Source organism: Coffea eugenioides, chromosome 2 (genome assembly GCF_003713205.1).
Source record: "Coffea eugenioides isolate CCC68of chromosome 2, Ceug_1.0, whole genome shotgun sequence".
Classification (NCBI taxonomy): domain Eukaryota; kingdom Viridiplantae; phylum Streptophyta; class Magnoliopsida; order Gentianales; family Rubiaceae; genus Coffea; species Coffea eugenioides.
In genome coordinates, this window is record NC_040036.1 from 24,332,955 (window position 1) to 24,354,038 (window position 21,084).

General features: G+C 37.4%; 4 protein-coding genes across 12 annotated transcripts; 3 read left to right on the forward strand and 1 right to left on the reverse strand.

Annotated features, from left to right (window-relative positions):
• Positions 1-152: 152 nt before the first annotated feature.
• LOC113761087 (protein DMP3-like) lies at positions 153-1,271 on the reverse strand. Its single transcript, XM_027303914.1, has one exon. The coding sequence runs from the start codon at positions 923-925 to the stop codon at positions 260-262; it is 666 nt and encodes a 221-aa protein (XP_027159715.1). The 5' UTR covers positions 926-1,271; the 3' UTR covers positions 153-259.
• Positions 1,272-1,960: 689 nt separating this feature from the next.
• LOC113762092 lies at positions 1,961-5,048 on the forward strand. 4 transcript variants are annotated; one of them, XM_027305362.1, is made up of 5 exons: positions 1,961-2,096; positions 2,835-3,454; positions 3,548-4,234; positions 4,438-4,525; positions 4,988-5,048. In XM_027305362.1, the coding sequence occupies exons 2-4, from the start codon at positions 2,837-2,839 to the stop codon at positions 4,522-4,524; spliced, it is 1,392 nt and encodes a 463-aa protein (XP_027161163.1). In that variant the 5' UTR covers positions 1,961-2,096; positions 2,835-2,836; the 3' UTR covers position 4,525; positions 4,988-5,048. The 4 variants fall into 4 exon arrangements, with proteins under 4 accessions (XP_027161163.1, XP_027161164.1, XP_027161161.1 ...); XM_027305363.1 differs by lacking the exon at positions 4,988-5,048 and having other exon boundaries at positions 2,750-3,454; positions 4,438-4,904; XM_027305360.1 differs by lacking the exon at positions 4,988-5,048 and having other exon boundaries at positions 2,818-3,454; positions 4,438-4,904.
• A 968-nt stretch (positions 5,049-6,016) lies between these two features.
• LOC113764014 (protein DMP3) lies at positions 6,017-6,773 on the forward strand. The gene has a single exon (XM_027308043.1). It carries the CDS (start codon positions 6,038-6,040, stop codon positions 6,707-6,709), a length of 672 nt encoding a protein of 223 aa, XP_027163844.1. The 5' UTR covers positions 6,017-6,037; the 3' UTR covers positions 6,710-6,773.
• Positions 6,774-11,652: 4,879 nt separating this feature from the next.
• LOC113759381 lies at positions 11,653-20,985 on the forward strand. 6 transcript variants are annotated; one of them, XM_027301951.1, is made up of 16 exons: positions 11,653-11,721; positions 13,378-13,856; positions 13,987-14,064; positions 14,585-14,828; positions 15,333-15,605; positions 16,524-16,733; positions 17,383-17,643; positions 18,139-18,369; positions 18,646-18,888; positions 18,977-19,221; positions 19,292-19,495; positions 19,622-19,714; positions 19,830-19,937; positions 20,062-20,139; positions 20,227-20,397; positions 20,623-20,984. In XM_027301951.1, the coding sequence occupies exons 2-16, from the start codon at positions 13,422-13,424 to the stop codon at positions 20,713-20,715; spliced, it is 2,967 nt and encodes a 988-aa protein (XP_027157752.1). In that variant the 5' UTR covers positions 11,653-11,721; positions 13,378-13,421; the 3' UTR covers positions 20,716-20,984. The 6 variants fall into 6 exon arrangements, with proteins under 6 accessions (XP_027157752.1, XP_027157754.1, XP_027157749.1 ...); XM_027301953.1 differs by lacking the exon at positions 19,830-19,937 and having other exon boundaries at positions 20,623-20,985; XM_027301948.1 differs by having other exon boundaries at positions 20,062-20,397; positions 20,623-20,983.
• Positions 20,986-21,084: the final 99 nt, after the last annotated feature.

Genomic DNA, 21,084 nt, shown 5'->3' on the forward strand with positions numbered 1-21,084 from the left:
GTAGACCACTCGACTTGTTTTTAAGTAAATTCCTCTCAAGGAAACTTCCAGACTTCTTGTACACATGGTTTATTCCTTTCCCTTGGTTGTCGTCAAAGTCCCATGCGATTATGTTTTGGGACCAAAACTAGAAGTTGGAAGCAAAATGGAAGGAAAACTATTTTACCAATTACAGCAATAAGAAATTATTGTGCTATTTAATCGCCAAAAGACAATAATGAACATCGTTGAATCTATCGCAGATGTACAAGGTAGACAATCACTTGCCGAACGTGACAGGATAACCAATACCATGCCGTCTAGTAGGAAAGATGACAAATAGCAAGCTGCAGATGAGGCCAATACTTATAGGAAAGATATCCAAAACCTCCTCAGTTTCATGACTAGGGGATGGATAAAAGCAGCTGAGCACATTTTTGTCCCTCAAAGCTACTGAAACAAAGACAAACACAGAAAGAACCGCATGAACCACATCGATGAAACTTAACCTGTATTTACTGAGATCACCAGGAATTCCTGAAGCTGATGCAGCAGGGTAATCAAACACCCATAGCCCTCTGGGCGACGCGAAACCGTAATAAACCTGTCCATCTGAGGCCCTGAAGCTATCAGTGAAACAAGCAAGAAAGCAAGAAACGCCAAGGATGAGGAGGAGGATCAAGGTCATCGGCCGTGTGGCCGCATCGCAGGAGCCGTTGTTGGTGGCGATTGGTGTGAGTAGCTGGAAGGCTAAAAGGGTCCCTGTTGGGAGGAGGTTGGCCAAGTGGGCTGTGCTTTCTAGTGCACGTTGGTAGAAAGATGGTGTTGGAGGACTTGGTGGAGGCTTGCGGGCATCAGGCGCATTTGTGCTGGTTTCTTCTGCTGCAGGATCAGAAGTTGAGGATATATTCTGATTTGATGATGTTGGTCTTGCCCTGAGAGACATTTTCAGGATTCAAGAATCGGGAATATGGTGATGATATTGAGGTAATTGGCTATGAATTGTGGAAAAGGTTAGAGAATCATGGGTTATCCTATAAGTTTAGTTCTGAATCATGCGTATAGAGAAAGTCAAGACACAGTTTGCTGAGGAAGCGTTAGGTGGTACTTGCTTCTGCCTTTGTTGTATAAATAAATACTATATATTCTTTTGGCTGGAGGAATATAAATAAATATATTCCGAAATGAGTTAAGTTTTTTTTTTTTTTAGGGTGAAAATGAGTTGCTTGTTTAAGTTACCAACTTGTAGGATAACTTGTGGCACTTGCTTCGGCCTTCGTTGACGTTGTATAAACAAATATATCCCGAAATGAGTTGCTTGTTAACATGTTATATGAGTTAGGCCTTTCTTAGCTAGTGATTTTCTTAACGAATTAATTTTATATATAATCCAATTTTTTTCCTGATCTTTGTTTTCTATTTTTTGATATTAAAATTAATAATAAATAAAAAAAATGGCTCAAAACAACTACTGAATTATGATAAATTCACTATTCAAAAAATTCATAAACTCTAAATAAATTATTTCAAAATTTTCTTTTCTATCTTATAAATCTAAATCCATAATAAAATATCATCAAAATTATCTTATCATAGTGATAAAATTATTATTATAATTATTTATCAAATAGTAGATATGGACATGAAAAATTTGGCACATTTTTCTTATAATTATACTAGATAATCTTATAATTGTATAGAAAAATAAATTAAAACTCATTACACAAGGGGCATTTTTGGGTATTCATTTAAAAAATTGACCAAATCAAATATTATTTTAAGGTTTTGTTACTACAACTATCAAATCATAAAATATAAGTGTAATTTTTCAAACATCAGAGGAGCTCAATGAAATTGTCAAAAACCTCGAGGGAGGTTTCTAAAATTATCCCTTAAAAAAAAGGAAACTATATATATGTCAGTATGTCACTGTGTCAGTCAGCTAAACTTCACCATTAAGTCACTCGCCAATATAATCGCGGCCAGACCCCCTTGACTTGGAGTCCTATCTGATCGCGTTGCAATTTTTTCAGCTGGAAGCTCACCCATTGATCATCTCTTCATTTGCTACTTCTCTCCTGGAACAGAGGGAAAGAAGAATCATATATCTTGATCAGGTACTCTGCACACATTAGTTTTAAATTTTCTCTTTCAAGATTTTTCAAGTAAAGCTAGTGTTCAGAATGGCTCATACTTTCCTTTTAGTACAGACTTTGATTTCTTGTTCTAATGATAATGTGTTAAGTTTAGTTGTAGAAAACCCTTTAGATACTCCAATGCGTATCCATGATACCAGACAACGATTTTGGGCTAAAAAATGGTAGGATATTTGGATTTCACATCTTTGGACAAATGTACAATCTTCTGGAGTTGCCTACTGTCCCAAGGGTTAACGTCGGTTGCTAATATAAAAGGGACTACATTCATAGAATCGGATTGCTCCTTTTGCTCCTGAAGTACTGATCCTACCAGCCCTTAAACCCACTTTTCCATTTTTTTTTATCGTGAACAGTTAGTTGCAATCTATCCTAGAACTTTAGCTTCCTCACATGGTAAAAATTCTTGACCTGCTTGTGAATTTTTCTAAAGCGTTCATGTAGCAAATACAGTGTTTAATGCTTTATAGTTCCTGCTTCTTTCCATTTATCCTGTGAACTGAAAATCAGGTTTACAGAAGAGTTAAATTTATCATTCCTTTTCTAATGTCATCTGTACTGTAGTTTCGAACGTATTCATTTAGTTGTCTGCACTTTGAAATTGTAATCAACAGAGAAAGCAAGATCCTTTATTGACGGTTGAGTTTCACCTTGAAAATTCGTTGTTATTTTTACTGATCAGCATAATCTTCTATCCAGCGATGGAGGATGGGCAATCAGATCTTTTAAGCTTAAAGGTCCTGGTGGAAAAGGAGAGAAAAAGAGTTGTTTTTCTGGAGGCGGATAAATACTTTCTTGATGTTCTCAGTAGCTTCATGACAATGCCCTTGGCGATGATTATCAAACTGACCCGTGGACATTCACTGAAGGGGGAGATCGGTTGCCTCAGCAGTTTATATGAAAGTGTGGAAAATCTTGGTGAGGATCATCTACAAAGCACAGACCACAAGGACATGCTACTGCATCCTCGAAGTGCTGCTGAAATCTATCATAGTGACTTGTTGAAAGACAAATCGATTGAGAGAACTGATGCTGATTATTATGTATGTAGCGAAGGAGGCTGCTCGTTTCTGAGTTATTATCGATCTACTCATTGCCGTTGTGGAAGTGCTATAACTCTTCGCTTGGATTTCTCAGATTCTGCGTCTATTCCTCAAGAAAGAGGAGGTTTTGTAAAACCAACTGTGCACTTTATGATTAGTGACGACTTTCAAGTAATGCCGATGTCCACTAAGGCTGGATTAGCTCTGCTCGAACAAGTCAGCAGGTTAGATGGGAGCAGAATAGAAGAGAGGAACATAAACATTGGAAGGAATGAGGTAGGCAACAAGTAACAACTAGCTGGGTGTTGGATTCTAATTGGTTCAGATAAACAATATTAAGTGTTCTCTTCTTTTCTATCATTCTCTCAGGTTCTGAAGCTGTTGAAGCATTCGCTGGTATCAAGGACTCCTTTTACTGACACCTTGTTGGAGGCACCAATGAGTAAAGGTATCTTCAGTGTCTGCCATGGAAAATATGGTCCAAGAAGGAAAAGTGACATTCCAGAGACTATAGCTAAAAAAGAGAGGATTATTTTAAAGCTTATTGTATGCAAATCCAAGAATAAGGCAATTTATGCAGAGGCAAAGGAAGATTTCGTTAATCTGCTTTGCAGTTTCCTCACATTTCCTCTTGGTTATGTCTTCAGCGAATTTCCATCTTTGTCATTCAAGGGGTGCATCAACAACTTTTACCAGACTATCAAAGAGTTTGATAGCAACCAATTCATGTCTGAGGAGATGAAGGAAGCTATAGTCTATCCAAAGTTGGCTCCAGGTCTTCCTGTTCCTACCAAGTTGATTGCTATTATGGAAGCAGTAGATCCGTCATATTCCACCTTTCAGTCCCTTTTCAACGTCAGAAACAGCAAACTGGGGCCAAAATCCAATTTTTTTGGGAAAGCTGAGGGATTCATAAAAGGGCCATCCATGTTCATGGTGACAGACAATCTGACTGTAACACCTTTATCTGCAATATCAGGCTTATCTCTTCTCAATAAGCTCAGAATACCCCTCATTGATATTGAAGAGCAGCAAGTGGACGTTGGTGAAGATGAGGTGAGCTAAACCTAGCTATTGCTCGTTAATTATTATAGCCCTAAGCATTCGTAGAGTGTGGCATTGGCCTGACATATAAGTACTGCCCACAATTTGTGCCACTGAGATTTTCAATGTGTTTGGTGCAAGAAAAAGGTTGATTGCATATGTGACTAATATTCTACTCTTCCGTTAATTGATAATTCATGCAAATCTTTTGGCAGGCTTTGCGCCTCCTTGTGGCTACTTTGGTGTCCAAATATACCCTAACGGACGCTTTCCTGCACAAGGAAGAAAAACAAGAGTCATAAGGTGAGTAGATATGTATGAACATCTGAATACATGAAAAGTAACCATGTGAATTCTAAAGATCAAGTATGCAAGTCATCTTCTCATTTTCATCTAAATCCACTATTGTGATATACGTCTTTTTGGTTCTCTTCCTAGCTAGTCTGTGGTCTATGATGATGAGGATGTACCAGTGAACAAGTGTTCACTGATGTTATGTACTAGATTGAGAAAATAATGAAGTTCTAAGTTGGTATCTATTAGATTGACAAAAGAAACTTTATGTTGATGACATTTAAAAGAAGATTCAAGCACCAATGTACACAAGTTGGGAAATACTAGCCAGCAGGTCCCTTTCTCTCATATTGAGAGTCATCATTAGGATCTGTCAGACTTTTCTTGATCCTCCCTTGTCATTTACTAGTAATTAGATCTAATCCATTTGCTATTTCGCATGACAAACAAACTCTTCGTGGCTCTCTCTAGCAGAATTTATGCTTTTGTGGCCAGATTTGCCCAGTGATTATCAATGTCAAATGAAACTATTGGAGGATCGTGTCTGATAGAAGCTGGAATAAGAAAAACAAAATTGATCAAACACGGTAAAGTAGCAGTTGCACTTCAACCTTCACCTAATTCATTAATTTTTGGTATATTTTCTGCTGATCATGAGATCGAAATGTTGATGCTGTACAAACAGAAAAAATTGTTGACACGGTAAACAAAATATTGAGAAAACAAATATAAGCATGAATAGAAACAGGGAAATGAAAAAAAAAAAAAAAGATTAAGAGAAAGATACTCGCCCCTTGTGTCATCTATTACTACTTGGGTTGGTACGCGCCAAACTTTAAAATTTTGTTTGGATTACAATTTTTTTTTTTAAAAAAAATTGTTACATTTTCCGTGAACATATTTTTCAATCATTTTTTTTACCTCATATCGCTACAGTAATTTTTCTAAAAAAATTCAAAAAAATACAATCCAAACAGTCTTAGTTGTATATATAGCTTATTGTCTGAAAAGTAGGTAGAAAAGATTTCAAAAGTCAAAAAGAGAATGTGCATGCATCATTCTTGGGTCAGCTCAAGGCCTTTGTCTCAAGTCCTATGTTCCTTATCGTGGTCGGTTTAATCTAGTCCACCCGACCCTATCTCATATTCCAATCCAAGACCATTTCTACGATTCCTTTGTCACAAAGTTCTCCGATGGAATTAAGAAGATTTTTCATTGGTCATCAAAAACGTGACGCATTGGGAATAAAAAGATTAGTTAAAAAACCAGCAATTAGATGAGGCCCGTGGTGAAGGTGGGCGTCGAGTACTCCTATGTGGAACCGATAGGATGGCCCGCGGATATGTTGACTTCCTTATCGGACAAGAAAGTACTAGTCCTAAAATATTTTTCAAGAACCATTTCGTATAAATAAATAAATACTCCTCTCCCTCAAGCTCCTCCCACAGCACAAGCATTTTTTCACCCAACCAAGTCTTGTCAAATTATTCTTTCTCGTTCATCAGCAATTTGATTAAATTAATGTCTCTAAGGGCAAGGTCGACACCATCCGCCACCGCAACCTCGGTTGCCGCCACCACCGAAGATGCTCCCGACACCCCAAAACCTCAACCACCACAGCGCTCCTCCTCACCTCTATCTCAACGTGCATTATCTCAAGCATTAACCAGCACGGCCAACTTGGCTAACCTCCTCCCCACGGGGACCCTTTTAGCTTTCCAGCTGCTAACACCGGTTTTCACCAACAATGGCTCGTGCGACGCGGCCACACGGCCCATGACCATCATCCTCCTCGCCCTACTCGCCGTCTCATGCTTCCTAGCTTCCTTCACCGACAGCGTTAAATTATCCGATGGACAGGTTTATTATGGTTTTGCAACTTTTAGAGGAATGTGGCTGTTCGACGCTCAGGGGACTATTGCTTCTGGTTCTGAAGTTGGCGTTCCTGACTTGAGCAAGTATAGATTGGGATTCATTGACTGGGTTCATTCAGTTCTATCCGTTTTTGTGTTTGCTGCCGTGGCTTTGAGAGATAAAAATGTGGTGGGGTGTTTGTATCCGAAGCCGGATCATGAAGTTCAAGAGGTTTTGGACATTGTTCCCATTGGAATTGGATGCCTTTGCGGCTTGCTGTTCTTGGTCTTCCCCACCAGAAGACATGGAATTGGTTACCCTGTCACGCCAGGCAATTAATTAAGTCACATGTTCTTCTGTCTTATTATTCTTTGATTCTGTGATTAGTAATAATAGTATACAAATTCTGTTCCCTGATAAAAAAAAAATAAAATAAAATTTGTCATTGTTCTTATTGCGTAGGAACATGAGCAACTTTGATTTGTAATGGACTCAATTTAATTAAAACTTGAAAGTTCAAAATATTGAAGTTGAAAAGTAACCAATGGTTGCCTAGTTGAAATTGTTGGGAAGGTTTCGTGGAATGGTTTTGAAGAAGCAATAAATCGACAACTGCCGTGCACTCAAATGAGCTCATCCCAAATACTCCAGTTCTTTCCATATTGGGTTTGCCCGACCAACGCTGTCCAATTGGACTTTAGGATGCCAAGGTTTATATATATATATATATATATATATATATATATATATATGAGATGCTTAATATAATTCTCCATATATTCTACACAAATTAACAAGTTTTCCGTCTTTGTTCGACTAAGAAAAGCCTAATCATGTTTAATGTTTAGTTCTCTATGGTCTAGACAAATTAATTCGCGTGTCTGGAGTTTTGTGACTAGTGGATTCTGAGATTAGTCCAGTACTTGCAACAATTCTCCAATCATATGTCTATTACTGTATTTCCTCTTAGTGATGCCATTTAGGTCCGCCAGCAAGAATACTACTTCTGTTTATGTATGTGTACTAGGGGGGAAGCACCCGCGCATCGCGAGTGTTTGATGCCTGTGACTAAAGAGAATTTTTCAATGGTTGAAGTGAATATTATTTTCATATTGACCAAGTTATTTTCTATCAAGAACGGACCTATCGGTACATATCATCAATATTTTTGCAAAGTAAGCAAGTGATTGAAGATAAGAGTATAATAACAACGCATATTAAGTAATATTAACATAATTGTTGCAGATAATAATGCATATTAGCCAAATCCTACTTAATATGAGTAGAAGGAAATGCATGGATAATGGAGTAGTTTAGAGGGCATTAAGCCTAATCCTGGAAGCCGGAAAGGGGAAAACGGAAGAATGTGAAAGAGGAGGCATCGGAACAACCGTAACCGATACTTAGACATTAAATCATCAACATACCTATGTTTTTGGCTGTTTAATTGAGATGTAAATAGTGATATATTGCTGGTGTGGAAGCTGTTTCAAAAATAGGGGATTCAGACATGGGAACTCATGCGTTGGTATTATTATGAGTTGTTTCAGACAATTGAATGAATATGTGCAAAATCTCTTTATTTTAATTGCACTATGACACCATTTCAATAATTACAACAACACATATGCTCATATAAGTTGTACCCAATGCATTAACGATTGCAAAATAATCCCTCATTCCAAAAATACCTTGATGTCCTTATATTATATAAGAATAAGTTTTGGTCAATTTTATCAAATGCTACTATATGATAACATCTAACAATCATTTCATTTGTTGCAATAGCTAATAAATTAAGTAGGCAAAGATTTTATTAGAAATTGAAGTTATTAACTTGTATAAATTAAGATCCTTTTTAAACTACTTTGGGAGCTTTGTTTTTGTTAAAATTGTAATAAAGTATTTACAAGGATCTTCAAATGATAAGAATATGTTTGTCCGTATAATTTTTTGATAGTACTAAATTTGCAATACTTTCAGTCAATTGGTGATAAAACAACTCCATCTTCAATCGAATTTTTGAACTATTTATCTGGCATAATTTGTGGTGCAATACTGATAAAGTATGTATCTAAATTTAGGTTGAATTCTAATGCTTTGTTAAGGAAGTTAGGAATGAAAGCTTTAACGAATTCTATTCAACCACTATAGACTGCTCAATTACTATAAGTTTAGCAGAATATAAGAGAAAATAAACATATTATCAAACATAAGTTTAAGATAAGCTATAAGTTTCATAGCAGAAGATCAAACTACCAAAATCAATTATCACATGATCGCATAAATGAATCAACTTTATCACCATAGCTAATCAGAAGTACAAAGGTCAAACTACCACCAAATGAAACAAGTATTCCTAGAAATTGGACAATCATATATATAACCAAATACATAAATGAACGAACTTTATCATCAAACCAAATCAGTATCACTAAATACACACTAACACCAAAATCAATTACAGAACTAATGACATGTATATCAAAAGAATTTAAAAGATTCAGTAGAAAGTATAAAATTTTGGTTACCTTATTCCAAATATTCCCTGCAAAACTTTTCCTCACACACATGAGGCTGACATTGTTAATGCATTAGTATGACCTAATTAAATATATTAACATGTGCATAAAAAGTAGTTATACATATATCATAGGTTATTTGCAAATTATGACAAATTTCAATGTAAAAAAATACAGCTTCAACATACCTTGGCTTGGAGATTCTGATTAGGAGATGTAACACACTTCCAATGAATCTTGTTCCTACCACAAATACAAGTAAAGCAAAAAAAAAAAAAAAACAATTCAAAAAGCTAAGTCAATTGATTGTTATGATTTGTCTTCAAATGAATGAAAGATGGTTCTAGACAACAATACCTTTGTTGAGCAAACCCAAAAACTAAGAAAAGGGGATGAACTGATGGCCAACACTTGATGCTATAAATTTTTTAATAATTAGCATTAATTTTGTCTTAACCATCCTGGTTCTAGAATGGTTGGAAGTGGTAAAGATAGCTAAAAAGACAATCTTTTAACTTAGACCTTAAACCAAAATACATGAAGTTGAAGCAGCAGAATTTGAATAGTAACACCTATCTAGCCAACTTCTTCCAATTATCCCTAATGATTGTGTCTAATAAATCATTTGTAATAAACCTTTGCAGTGAATGGAATTTAGCCAGCTGAGCAGTCTAGAAGTCTAATCAGTTACGTCAAACCATGTTCTCCAACCTTTAATTTGCAACTCACTAACAAGACCAGTGCAACAAACTTACATTCCTAAAATACCCCTCCCTCATTAATTCCTTTCACCAATTACCCACTAAACCACATTCTCCCCAATTTAATTAGAGACTAAGGACGTTTAAGTAATTGCAACCACACAAAAGCTATTATCACTTATACCCATAACTAAAAAGAAAATCAAAATAATCATACATTTCCAAAATACCCATAAAAAGACACAACCCCATTTCTGGAAATGTATGACAAAAGAATCCACAATAAGTTGTATTATGTGTTGTACCTACAATATAAACTTTAAATGTACAAATATGAGGATATCTTTGTAAACATACTCAAACACACGCTGCTATGAGTTGTACCAAAAGCTTTAAAAAAGCAACATATTATTTCATATTTCCAAAATGCCCCTACTCATACGGTTGAAATTCAAAGGCCCCTTTGACTAAAACTCATTCTTATATAGTATAAGGATACATATGGGCACGTACTTAAAAATTTTATGTACATATATGTACATACTAGAATATTTTTTTATTGTTTCAACAAGCCAAAAAACAAAAACTCGTTTGTTTTTTGTTATTAGGTTCGATTTCGACGGTAAAAGTAGATGAAATAAGTGTTTTGAAAGTCATTTAATCTTTTGAGAGCAAAAGTCCAACCATTCGCAGGATCCATTTCAAGGTCTTAGTGGGCAAGAAAAAATGAAGTAAAAGCCATAAAATTTTTCTCTGTTTTCCTTGTCCTCATATTTTCAAAGTTTATAAATGAGTTGAGTCGAATTAATATTTGACCTAATTGAGTCGTATCTCAACTCAATTTTATCAAATTCGAACTCCAGCTCCCAAACTCTTAATGTAAACTTCGACCTTGAACTCGACCTCAAATTCGAGTCGAACTTGAATTCGAACCTACTTGAGGTTAAAAAAATAAAAATAATATGTGTGTGTATGTGTATGCATGTATATATGTATAACTGAGCGGCTCGCAAACTAACGAGTTGAATTTATTAATGTTCAAACTCAAACTTGATCTCAATTCGAGTTCGAGTCGAGTTTTAATCAAATCAACTCGTGAGTGCTCGTGAGTTGCTTGATTCATTTGCAACCCTATGAATGACCTACATTTTATGAGGACAAAGCATGAACAAGATAGAAGTGACTTAGGAAGGGTTGGGTTTGGTGATTAAATGGAGAGGAATTGTAAGGAGAACGTCTTGAATTCAAAATTACCTATATAGAAGTGATTTGAGCTATTGTTCAAGACTTGAATTATGAACATTTTGCTAATTCAGCCTAACCTCTAGGTGCGTGGAATTGTGCGAAAGGTTAAAGTAGTGAACAAATGAGAGAAACGTTGGAGGTTAAGAAAACTTGTATTACACTTGAAATACCTCTACCAGATGATCTACAAATGAGGGAGCTTGGCCTACTCTTATATATATATAGTTGTATATTTTTGACCCAATAAAATATACACCTCAAGTGTGAAAGTTTGCTCCCGAGCATGATCCAAACTTGCTATGATGGTAGACCAGGCCAATAGGCTGGTTCACACAACCCAATCCACCAAATAAAAAAGTAATAATAATAAGAGGAGAAGGAAAATGTTTATGTACACCATCATTATCATCATCGTCATTAACATATTATTATTTAGTTTTAGAGAGACCCCAAACAATGAAACAAATGTTACTGCACCACTATATTTAGAAGAAATAATAAAAGAACAGCATCGGTCAGACGTAAATCCAAAATTGAAATGTGGAAGCCCAAGGGCTACTAAACGCTTTGCAAGTAGGCCCAACGGGCTTCGCCGACGAATCGTTACACTTTTCTACAATTAAGTAATTAGCCGCGCCAAACTGTTGCGTAGGCGGAGGCAGCTGAAAGTAAATGCCGCAAAAACTTTTTGCCACGTAACCCAACCCATGCTCCCCTCCTCACTCTCTGCTCCCCATTTTGGAGGTGGGAGTGGAAGCTGGGAAGCAGTAGTAAAATACTCTTCTACTACTAGTCTACTGCTACTCCTCAAATAACTCAAAACCCACCCATTTCCCACCGCTCGGCTCTGTACTCTCTCACTCTATCGAAAGAAGAAAGAAAGGTTCAATCAATCAATTTTCTTCCATTTCTGGCTCCATCCTTTTTTGTGCTAATATTTCTCGATTTCCCGCTCTATTTCATAATTTGGTCGCTAATTTATCTTACTTGATCGTCGCAATTTTTTTTTTAAATTTTTTTTGGTTTCAACATTCATTTCAGTTTTTTTTTAGTAAAGATAGTAGAGGATCATATTCCTCTTTAATTTAACAGTTCAATTTTGATATTGTTTGCTGGAATTGTGATCTGATGATTGTACACTCTCTGATTTTTCATTCCTGACATTTTTGAGCCCACCAACTGCATTTAGGGCTCTTGCATGTGAGGTTTTTTGGTTTATTTGTTCATTATAGGGGTTTCTAACTTTTAGCTTTTACAAAAAAAAATTCTGAAATCTGTTTCTTTCTTTCTTTTTCTTTTTTCTTTTCAAAATTGTAGCTTTTGATTTGTTAAATTGGTCGTTTGATCATTTTGCATTTTATATTTTTCATGCAAAATGTTTTTGTTTTATTTTTATATTTGTGTTGGAGACTCTCTTTAAGTGAGTCTGCATGCAGATTTTGTCTTTGCGGATTTGGAGCATCTCGGTAGACCCTTGAGTAAGCTCTAAAAGAAACATTAATTGTTCCGGGTAATTCTTAGCTAAACTTAATTTTAATTTAATTTCTTTTTTGTCATGTAATGCTGCTGCCTAATCACGGTTTTTCTGATAATACATTCTAAGGTTCGTGCATGTAGGTTCTTTGTCGGTGACTCTTTTGCATGGCTTCGTAATTTATGGCTTCTAATTGTACCCTATGATATCTCCTCTTCAAATTTTCCTTTTTTTTTAAAGGAAAAAATAAAAAGAAAAGTTGCTTTTCCTTATCTGCATGATGTTTAGTTTGGTTTTTCAGAAAATGCACTGAAGATTGTAATAGAGTCGGATTTCTGTTGATATTTTTGTTTGTTTTCTTGCTGTCTGAGGAAGTCATCTAACGTTCGTGCATGCAGGTCTTTTGGGGTGCTTACTGGTAGTGGGCCAGCTACAATGACACTTGAAATTTATTTGTCTTTCGTTTGTATTCAAACGTATGTGTGTGGTCTTTTTTTTTTATATATTTATTTCAAATACTTGTTTCTGAGTTCTGGTTGGTCTTGGAAAAGAATTTTGTTCAATAGAGGTGTATTATCTTGGTCTGTTATGCCTATATGTCTGTGGATTTAATTGATAATTATCAAGAGCTATAAGAAAGCACATAACTGTTTGTTGATGATGATTCTGTGAGCTATTTACTTTTCCTTTCAGCTGCAATTGGTGGAATATATTCTCCCATTCTTGATAATTTCGACAAAGTAATCCTTTTTCTCTTGGTTGCAACTTACCTTGCAGCAATATTTTGCATGTATCCATATGCTTACAGAGGATGGTTTGGTTTGAAGTTCTATATAGTATAGAACTCTTATCAGTCCATGTGCTGGTTCTTACATAATTGTTTGTTCACATCTAACTTGTCACTTTCTCTCTTTTTCTTTAATTTTAAGTTCTCTAGTTTTCTTGCGAGTGGAACATTATACTAAAAAGAAAATCTAATACTCAGTAGCCAAATTATGGTCTTTTTGACTGCAGTAACAAGTAACTTAGAATCTCAAGTCAACTGGTTATAATTCGTTGCTGCAGGAAGCCCGTGCATTTAAGACTTTCAGGTTCAAAAGAAGGGAAAGATGAAACGCAAGCGTGGATCCGTTAGACGCAAGCCTAAAAAAACACCAGTGCCAGTTGCTAATAATGCATCTGCAAATTCTTCTTTTTTGAATGCTGAAGGTTATTCTGGGGATCATGATGGATGTGATGGATTTGATCCTACCATGGAGGGTGAAACAGCACATGCAAATGCCACTTTAAGTTCTTTCCATCAGGGACTAGATGAACCAGCCTTTCCTGGGGAGACAAATGGTGGCAATTCAATACAGAATGGTAATCTGCTAAAGAGTGTTGCCAGCTTTGCAGCTAAGCTGTCAAGAACTGTTGGTTCATCAATTGCCAAGCCATCTGATAAAGCACTTCTGTTGCAAGGTGAAAAGTCACAAGGAAAGAAACCAAGACTATTCCATCAGGATCCTCAGAACAATGAGCAAGAGCTAAATGCTGCCCTTGTGGTATGTTCTGCTTAGAGTTTTCTGTGGTAGCTTCAGCAACAAAATTTGAACGGTTTTTTTGGTGATAGCTTGTAGAAGCTTGAGTTAGTTTTTCTTGTTAATTCCCTGGATGGTTTTTATTCACTTGCAGGTGATTAAGAAGATTATGAAAACAGATGCAGCTAAGCCATTTAATGCTCCTGTGGACCCTGCAGCCTTGGGAATTCCAGTATGTAGTTGGCAGATTTAGTTACAACTGCTTCTCATTCCTTTTTTATTTCGTTTTTTAAAGGATATTTTTCCCCTTCAGCCACTGTTGTGAAGTGTCCTTTTTCCTTTGCTAATCTTATCGTCAGTGGTAGTGAGGTTTGTTAAAGGCCTTCCATATGCCTTTTTCTGGAGATTCTTTGCCCACTCCTGCATTTTTTGGGTCTTGGATCTTCGACTTGTTGTATGTATCAAAACATTTTTCATGGGATGGCCAAACTCTTGTGTTTGTTCTGCCATCGTTCTAGTCTTCCTCTTACATAGGAACCCTTTCTCTTGTATTTTATTGCAATTTTTAGATTTGTTCAACTCCTGCACATTGTAATGGCCTTGCTATTTATGTTCTTTCTTATGATTTAAATAGGTCTTTTGGAAGAATTTTTACTCTTTTTAGAAACTCTTAACGTTGACTGACTTCTCAAGCCAAGATTTTTTTTTTTCAAATATTCTCTTGATATTAATTGGGCTGGGGTTGTACACAGGATTATTTTGATGCTATTGTTTCTCCTATGGACTTTGGTACGATATGCAACAACCTAGAGTTGGGTTTAAAGTACAGAGATGCAGCAGATGTCTACAAGGATGTGCAGTTAATTTGGGATAATTGTTCCAAGTACAATAAGAAAGGTGATTATACCCTGGAGCTCATGAAGCGGGCAAAGAGTAACTTTATAAAGCACTGGAATGCAGCTGGTTTATTCAGGCATCCAGAAGAAGCTGATAATGGTACGAGTGTCCCTGGTCTGTTCCTTTCATATTCATTCTTCTGTTCAGATGTTGCTCAATGTGATTCGCACCATTGAATTCATTGGTTTAGGCAAAAACCGAATGAGCTTTGCTTATCTTTACTTTCAGTAGTTGGTTTAGAAAGTGGGCCCACTTTACCCTTTAATGAGGCTCTGTCATGTCTATATTGTTTACAAGCTCATTTCTACTGGTGGGGATTGGAGATAACATTAGTAGGACCTGTGTGTTTAACTTCAAAGCATACATATGTAGAAAATCATAAACACTTTCAGTTTGATTACAACTCATTACAAGATTCAATACTTGTAATTTGCAACACATATTCCTCTTCTTCATCAAATTGTAATAGATAGATAAGGACGGGAAAGGAAATAGTGGAGGTTAAGTCTAAGAACTAGCTGTTATTACATGTTCGCTAGTACAATTATAGCCATTCAATTCCTTGTCTTTCTAATTACTGTTTCACTTGTTTTGTTTATCAAGTACATTTAGAAGCAGACCCACAGGATACTAATGGCTGTTTCACAAGGCACAACAAAGAAGGGCATATGTTTCCAGCAGGTTCCATGATCAACAACTCCATCCATCATGAAAGACCTGATTTGGTTGGTCTTTACCAGGTGCAGAGACAAGAATATTCACCTTGCTTCAGCCACATGCACTCCCAGCATATATGCTCCCAGTGCCAGTGTGAGTGCCAATCTTCAGAGTTTCAGTCCTTCCAGCGCCATTGTAGCAGACATCGTCCTACTGCAGGTAACCTCTCTACTACCTGTAAAGGAGATGCTTCTCATTGTTGTATGATTTGCCTAAGTTATTAGACTTCTTAACCATTGCTGACATTGTGGTCCTTGGTTTCTTGATGTGTACTTTTTAAATGGTTCAACAGCTTATGCCAGAAGTAGTCTTCCTTGTCATATTTGGTGTCTTCACTGACATATTTTTTCTGTTTATCATTGAAGAAATAGAAGAGTTTTTTTTTTTTTTTAATTCTAGTGTTGCTAGGGAAGTTTCTGAAACCCTTATTGTCTAGTTGAGCTTTGGACCCAACTTTTTGTCTAATATGGTAATGAAGCTCTTATCTATCTGGTCAACTCAATTGTCTTCTTGCACATTTGGTTTTCACATCCTGGTGTATCTTGCACTTTTTTCTGCTCTCTTGTGTTTTGCTCTTGACTGCTTGCTCGAGTTAGAGTCATATAATTGGTATATGGTGTTTCATTTATTCATTATCATGTTGAATTTCCCTCCCTCCATCCCAAAAACGGCAGTAGTCTGGAGAATTACAAAATATTACGTACTTGCTTAACTGGATCTTCTTAGGTTCACAGTTTTTATGTTTAAAATCACTTGTGTCATCTTTATGGCTCAACTGGCTTAATACATTCTGATTGCAGCTGCAAAGGTATTTTAGCTTAGCTAGAGCCATGGACTAGGAGCTTCATCATGTTGAATTTCCTTCTAGTTGCTAGACATACAAGATTTCTTCTATTGACCTCTTCTGTATTTCAACTTTTGACATTTTTCACATTGTGAAAGCTGCTCTAATTCGTCATCTATATGTTGTTATCAAGTCCTGAAATTTAATTGGTGATTAGTTGTTACTTCTGCTGCTGTCAGTAAAAGAAGAGAGCATGCAAACTTTAACAAAGTCTAGTAACGGATGCCATGTAGGTAGGCATATGTGTTCCAGTGGTCCAATTAGTGGAGAGCACTACAGCCAGCGGCAGGATGAGATTAGGCCCTTCCAAAAACTCTCGTGTCAATCCTCACCTAGTTGTGGCACTCAAAGCCATTCCTGTGAGAGACCCTACAAGTATCAATCGAACTCTAGCCATCTCCAACCTTCTAGCCTACTGTCTGGCAGAGATACTCAAACTGCAGGTGTGCCTACCATTTACTCTACTCAGAGAAATAAATTCATATGTCAAAATGCAGTTGTCTATTATAGAATTTTCGTAGGTTCTTTCACAATATTAGTTGTGCAAGCATGTTAGGGACGTTTCACATGCTGCTTTTATTTTCATTGGAGCAGTTATAAATAACATGATGTTCCTAATTTTGTCACTCTTCTGAGTGAGCATTAATGGAATCTATTGGGAACCAAAGTTTGCAACTTCAATTCTGAAGAGAACTAAAATAAAGCTGAAGAAAGACTTATGTTTGTTTGAGTTGTTGCATTTTGTGATGCTACTAGGGTTCTATGGAAAAGGAAGGTAAACACAAACAGCTTTGTGCTACAGTAGGGAAAGCAAATAAGAATGAAGTATGAGAAATTGTTGATAGAAGTAATGGAAAGGTGCTTACAAAATAAATTGTCATCTTTAATTTGTGACATGTAAAATTAAACATTTATAAATCTGCAGTTTTTTGGTATCCTAATGAAATGTGAAACATGAAGTCTTGAAGTGTTGATGAATCATAGTTATGTAGACTTCAAGTCTTTTACAAGATCTCATATGTAATGGCAATGATCCAGTATGCTTAATGGTGCTGTTGCTTAAGTACTGATTTTGAATCGTTTCACATGAAGGCCATGTGCATTTACCAATTCATGGAGTCTCTTCTTCCTCGACATGCAACATATGTGAGCATGCTTGCAGTTCAGTTCCAATGAGTTATAATTCCAACCACCACAAGCACTATCAGATGTGCTCCTGTCCCATTAATGAGCATCAATCTTTGCTGAGGTGTTGTGATCAATATCAGCAACATCAGAATTCTTGTCAGCATTACTCACACTCAAGTCAGATGCGGAATACGGAGCCTGATGTTAGAGATGCTGGAAATGCAGGTATCCACATCTGTTTTCAATAGGATTCATTTCATGTGTGTGATCTGGCCCTCTCTTTTCGTGGGTGCAATCTATATAGCTTTCTTGCTTTGGCCACATTCACATTTCTAGTTGAATTCTTCACTGGATCTTAGTGTCCAAGTACAGGAGTTTGTCATTAATTCTATTTGTTATTCTTGTAATCATCAATTTTGGGCAATCAATCAAATGGAGAAATCAAAGAACCTGTCTTTTCCCTTGATACTGGCTCCACTTGTCTCAAGCAGTGGTAGTGATCATTCTATTAGGGTTCTTTATTCCATAACTTGTGTTACTAATTAAAGCTACTTAAATCTTAGCCATCCTGAAGATTTGGGATACATGCTTGTTGGCTCGTCAACCTTGTTGTATCAGATATTCACAATTTTAAGAAAGTTGAATTCTATAGAAATGCTTATTGCACAAAATTCACATTTATCAATTTGTCGTTTGGTCATTTGCATATGCACTCTGCAGTTGAATCTACTGTCAGACATACCGAAGGCAGACTCAGATATCCAATGGCCCCAGTTACTGATGGTAGCAGCCACCAGCAGCAGTGTCAGATGGGTCCAAGCCAAGTGCCATCATCCCCAACGATGTATAGCAACTCATGTCAGCCTCAGGGAAAGAGGTATCAGTGCCAGTTGGACTTTGGTCATTCAGAAAGACCCCTGCCAGAAGACAGGCCAAATATTGGTGGAGCAGGTATGCTCGTTATCATTTTCGGGGTTTGATGCTTAGCCTATTCCTGTTATCAAACCTTCATACTTTATAGTGATATAATGGTATTTCATATGGATCCACTTTGAGTTCTGTAGATGTGGAATGCATCTTTGGTCCCATGTATGGAGATCATTCAATTGGTTTATATATGCCCTGTTACTGCATTGGTGTTGTATATAATCTGTGCAGTGGCTAACGATTCAGTACCTTGTCATTTTCCTTCTATCTAATTAATATATACTGTTTTCTCTGGTGAAGAACATTCAAATATCCCACCACATGCAGAATCTACCATTAGACATGAGACTGACTATTCGGGTAGCCCAGATGATAATGATGATCGCAGCGATGAGCAGGAATTTCAGCTAGGCCCCAATGAGTTACAGTCACCCTTATTGGGCCAGTCAGATGAGCCAAAGGAAGATGGCCCCCAATTTCAACCAAGCTCAAGCCAACCAGAACCTCCCATGCCGCAGAGTGGGGTTAATATGACAGATGCAGGTGAGCTGTTCACTATGCTACAATCGGGAAAAGTTCTCTTTCGATATTTGTGCCATCAGATGTTTCATTTGCCATTTTTGTCGATTAGACCACGCTGGTCTGGAGAGAAAAACTCGAGGGCGAGGACCCACACGGTGCCTTAAGTTGTTGGTAGAAGGGATGCGGATATCAGTCACCACAAATGAACTGGGGCAACCCGTCGGCCCTGAGGCTTCAAAATTGGTTAGCTTTCTGGGCACTCTTGCAAGGAATGGAAATTTGGCACCTCTTACATACGTTGACTGGAGGGCTGTGCCTGAAGAGAGCAAGGAGAATATGTGGGAGGAAGTTCAGGTAACAGGACCTGTTTCTCTCTTCCTTTGCTCTTTCAAAAACATTAACTGTTCTCAATCATATGATGCAGAAGAAGTTTGAAATTGACCCAAATAGTAAAAGTTGGGTTATTAAATCCCTTGGCAAAAAGTGGAAAGACTGGAAATCCAAGTTGAAGACTGCACATTACATCACTCATGCAACTGATGAGGAGAGGCTAGCTGACCGTGATGAGAGAGTCCTTCCAGAACAATGGGCCTACCTTGTTTCACATTGGAGTTCCGAGGAAGCAGAGGTATCTAGCTAGCATGATTTCATGTGATTTTTCATCTTGTGGAAGTCACCGTGTGCTGTTCTTTTTTCCTTCTCATAACTCATCGACTTCACATTGTGGATATCTGAAATTTGTCTCTCATGATAGAAACGGAGTGCTACAAATAGGGCTAATCGTGCACAGCAGAAGTTTGGGCACGTTACAGGAACCAAGAGCTTTGCACGGATACGTGAAGAGCAGGTAAATACGCTCTCTTTGACACTAAATTGCGGAAAGTTTGGCCCATGGTGTTTCATTGGAGTCAATAGGAAATGGTCACAAGAATGATCCTAACGACTGGTGTCTGGAAAAACAGCGTGTTAAGAGATCTGATGGGAAGGCTCCATCTCGGGCAGAGCTATTCATCTTGACTCGCACGCGCAAAGATGGAAAGCCTGTAAATGAAGCATCCTCTGCTGTAATTGTATGGCTGAGCACAAGCAATTTCACAGTGCAATTTCACAGTTTCTTCAAGTTTTGCCAAGAGTATACGGAAGTATCCCTTTGGATTTGTTTTTAATTGTTCAAGCACTTGATTTTCTTTACAGACCCAGCTTCGTGAAATTGGAAGTCAACCACAGAATGCCTTCCAGAACAACAACGCTGGAGGTGACGTCTTCTCTCAGGTTGTGGGTCGAGATAGACACGGTCGTGTGCGTTGTCTTGGATTGGGTCCATCTCCTTCTGATTTTGTGGGACAAAAACCTACGCAGGCTGAGGCCATGAAAATGGTGACAGAGGCGAATGATGAGGTACGCCAGATGAAAGAGCGGTTGGTGGCCATGGAGCAGACTTGTACGCAGATGGCACAACAGATGGCTACTATGATGTCGATGATGTCATCTATGCAGAAAAACTCGACAGCTGACAATGTGCCTGATGTAGTAAGTTCACAATCCCAGCTCACTGTTTCAGATTTCTTGTACTCTCATCGCAGGCACAGCAGGAGGTTTAAAGTGGAATGTGTAGGTTCAAACACACCCAAGAGAAGCTGTAGGTTCAGCATTTTAGCTATTTGCTCTAAGCAGCACAAACATGCATATGGCAGAGAATAGAAACTGGATAGCACTTGTTGGGATGTACTAATTTTGATGCTCTTGTCGTGATAGGTTGTTAATGGCTCAGGCAGTTCCGAAGGTTCACCAGATCAGCAAGTACAATCCTTGCCATTAAGACGCTCAAGTAGAAAAGGCAAATTTTAGGCGTGCAGCTTCTAAAGGAGCTTTAGTCCCCCCTTCGGGAAATGTAAAATACTACTATATGTCTTTGCACACTAATTTAATTAGATCCAATCCAGTCAGTCTTTTATTGGGGCTTTAAATTATACATATATACTTAGATGGGCTGAAGTTTCTTAAAGAATTTCTTTTTCAGTAAATTTCTTGGTAGCATTAAGAGTTTGGTGAATTCTTAGCACCCGTTTGGTTCGGACTCCGGAACGGCAGCAGCAATGAGTATAAAATGATCCTCTAGCTTAGCTCCCATGGTTGACATATGCTGGAGGATGTGTTAGCAGAGTGTGTATGCCATGCCATGAGGCACAAAAAAGGGGGAGATGGAGCATGGGAAGA

Bases quoted from the DNA above. Each gene is read 5' to 3' on its own strand.
- LOC113761087 (XM_027303914.1), bottom strand. From the start codon at position 925: ATGTCTCTCAGGGCAAGACCAACATCATCAAATCAGAATATATCCTCA.
- LOC113762092 (XM_027305362.1), top strand. From the start codon at position 2,837: ATGGAGGATGGGCAATCAGATCTTTTAAGCTTAAAGGTCCTGGTGGAA. The intron at 3,455-3,547 runs GTAGGCAACAAG...TCATTCTCTCAG, and splicing joins TAAACATTGGAAGGAATGAG to GTTCTGAAGCTGTTGAAGCA. The intron at 4,235-4,437 runs GTGAGCTAAACC...ATCTTTTGGCAG, and splicing joins TGGACGTTGGTGAAGATGAG to GCTTTGCGCCTCCTTGTGGC.
- LOC113764014 (XM_027308043.1), top strand. From the start codon at position 6,038: ATGTCTCTAAGGGCAAGGTCGACACCATCCGCCACCGCAACCTCGGTT.
- LOC113759381 (XM_027301948.1), top strand. From the start codon at position 13,422: ATGAAACGCAAGCGTGGATCCGTTAGACGCAAGCCTAAAAAAACACCA. The intron at 17,644-18,138 runs GTATCCACATCT...TGCACTCTGCAG, and splicing joins TAGAGATGCTGGAAATGCAG to TTGAATCTACTGTCAGACAT. The intron at 20,398-20,622 runs GTAAGTTCACAA...TTGTCGTGATAG, and splicing joins CTGACAATGTGCCTGATGTA to GTTGTTAATGGCTCAGGCAG.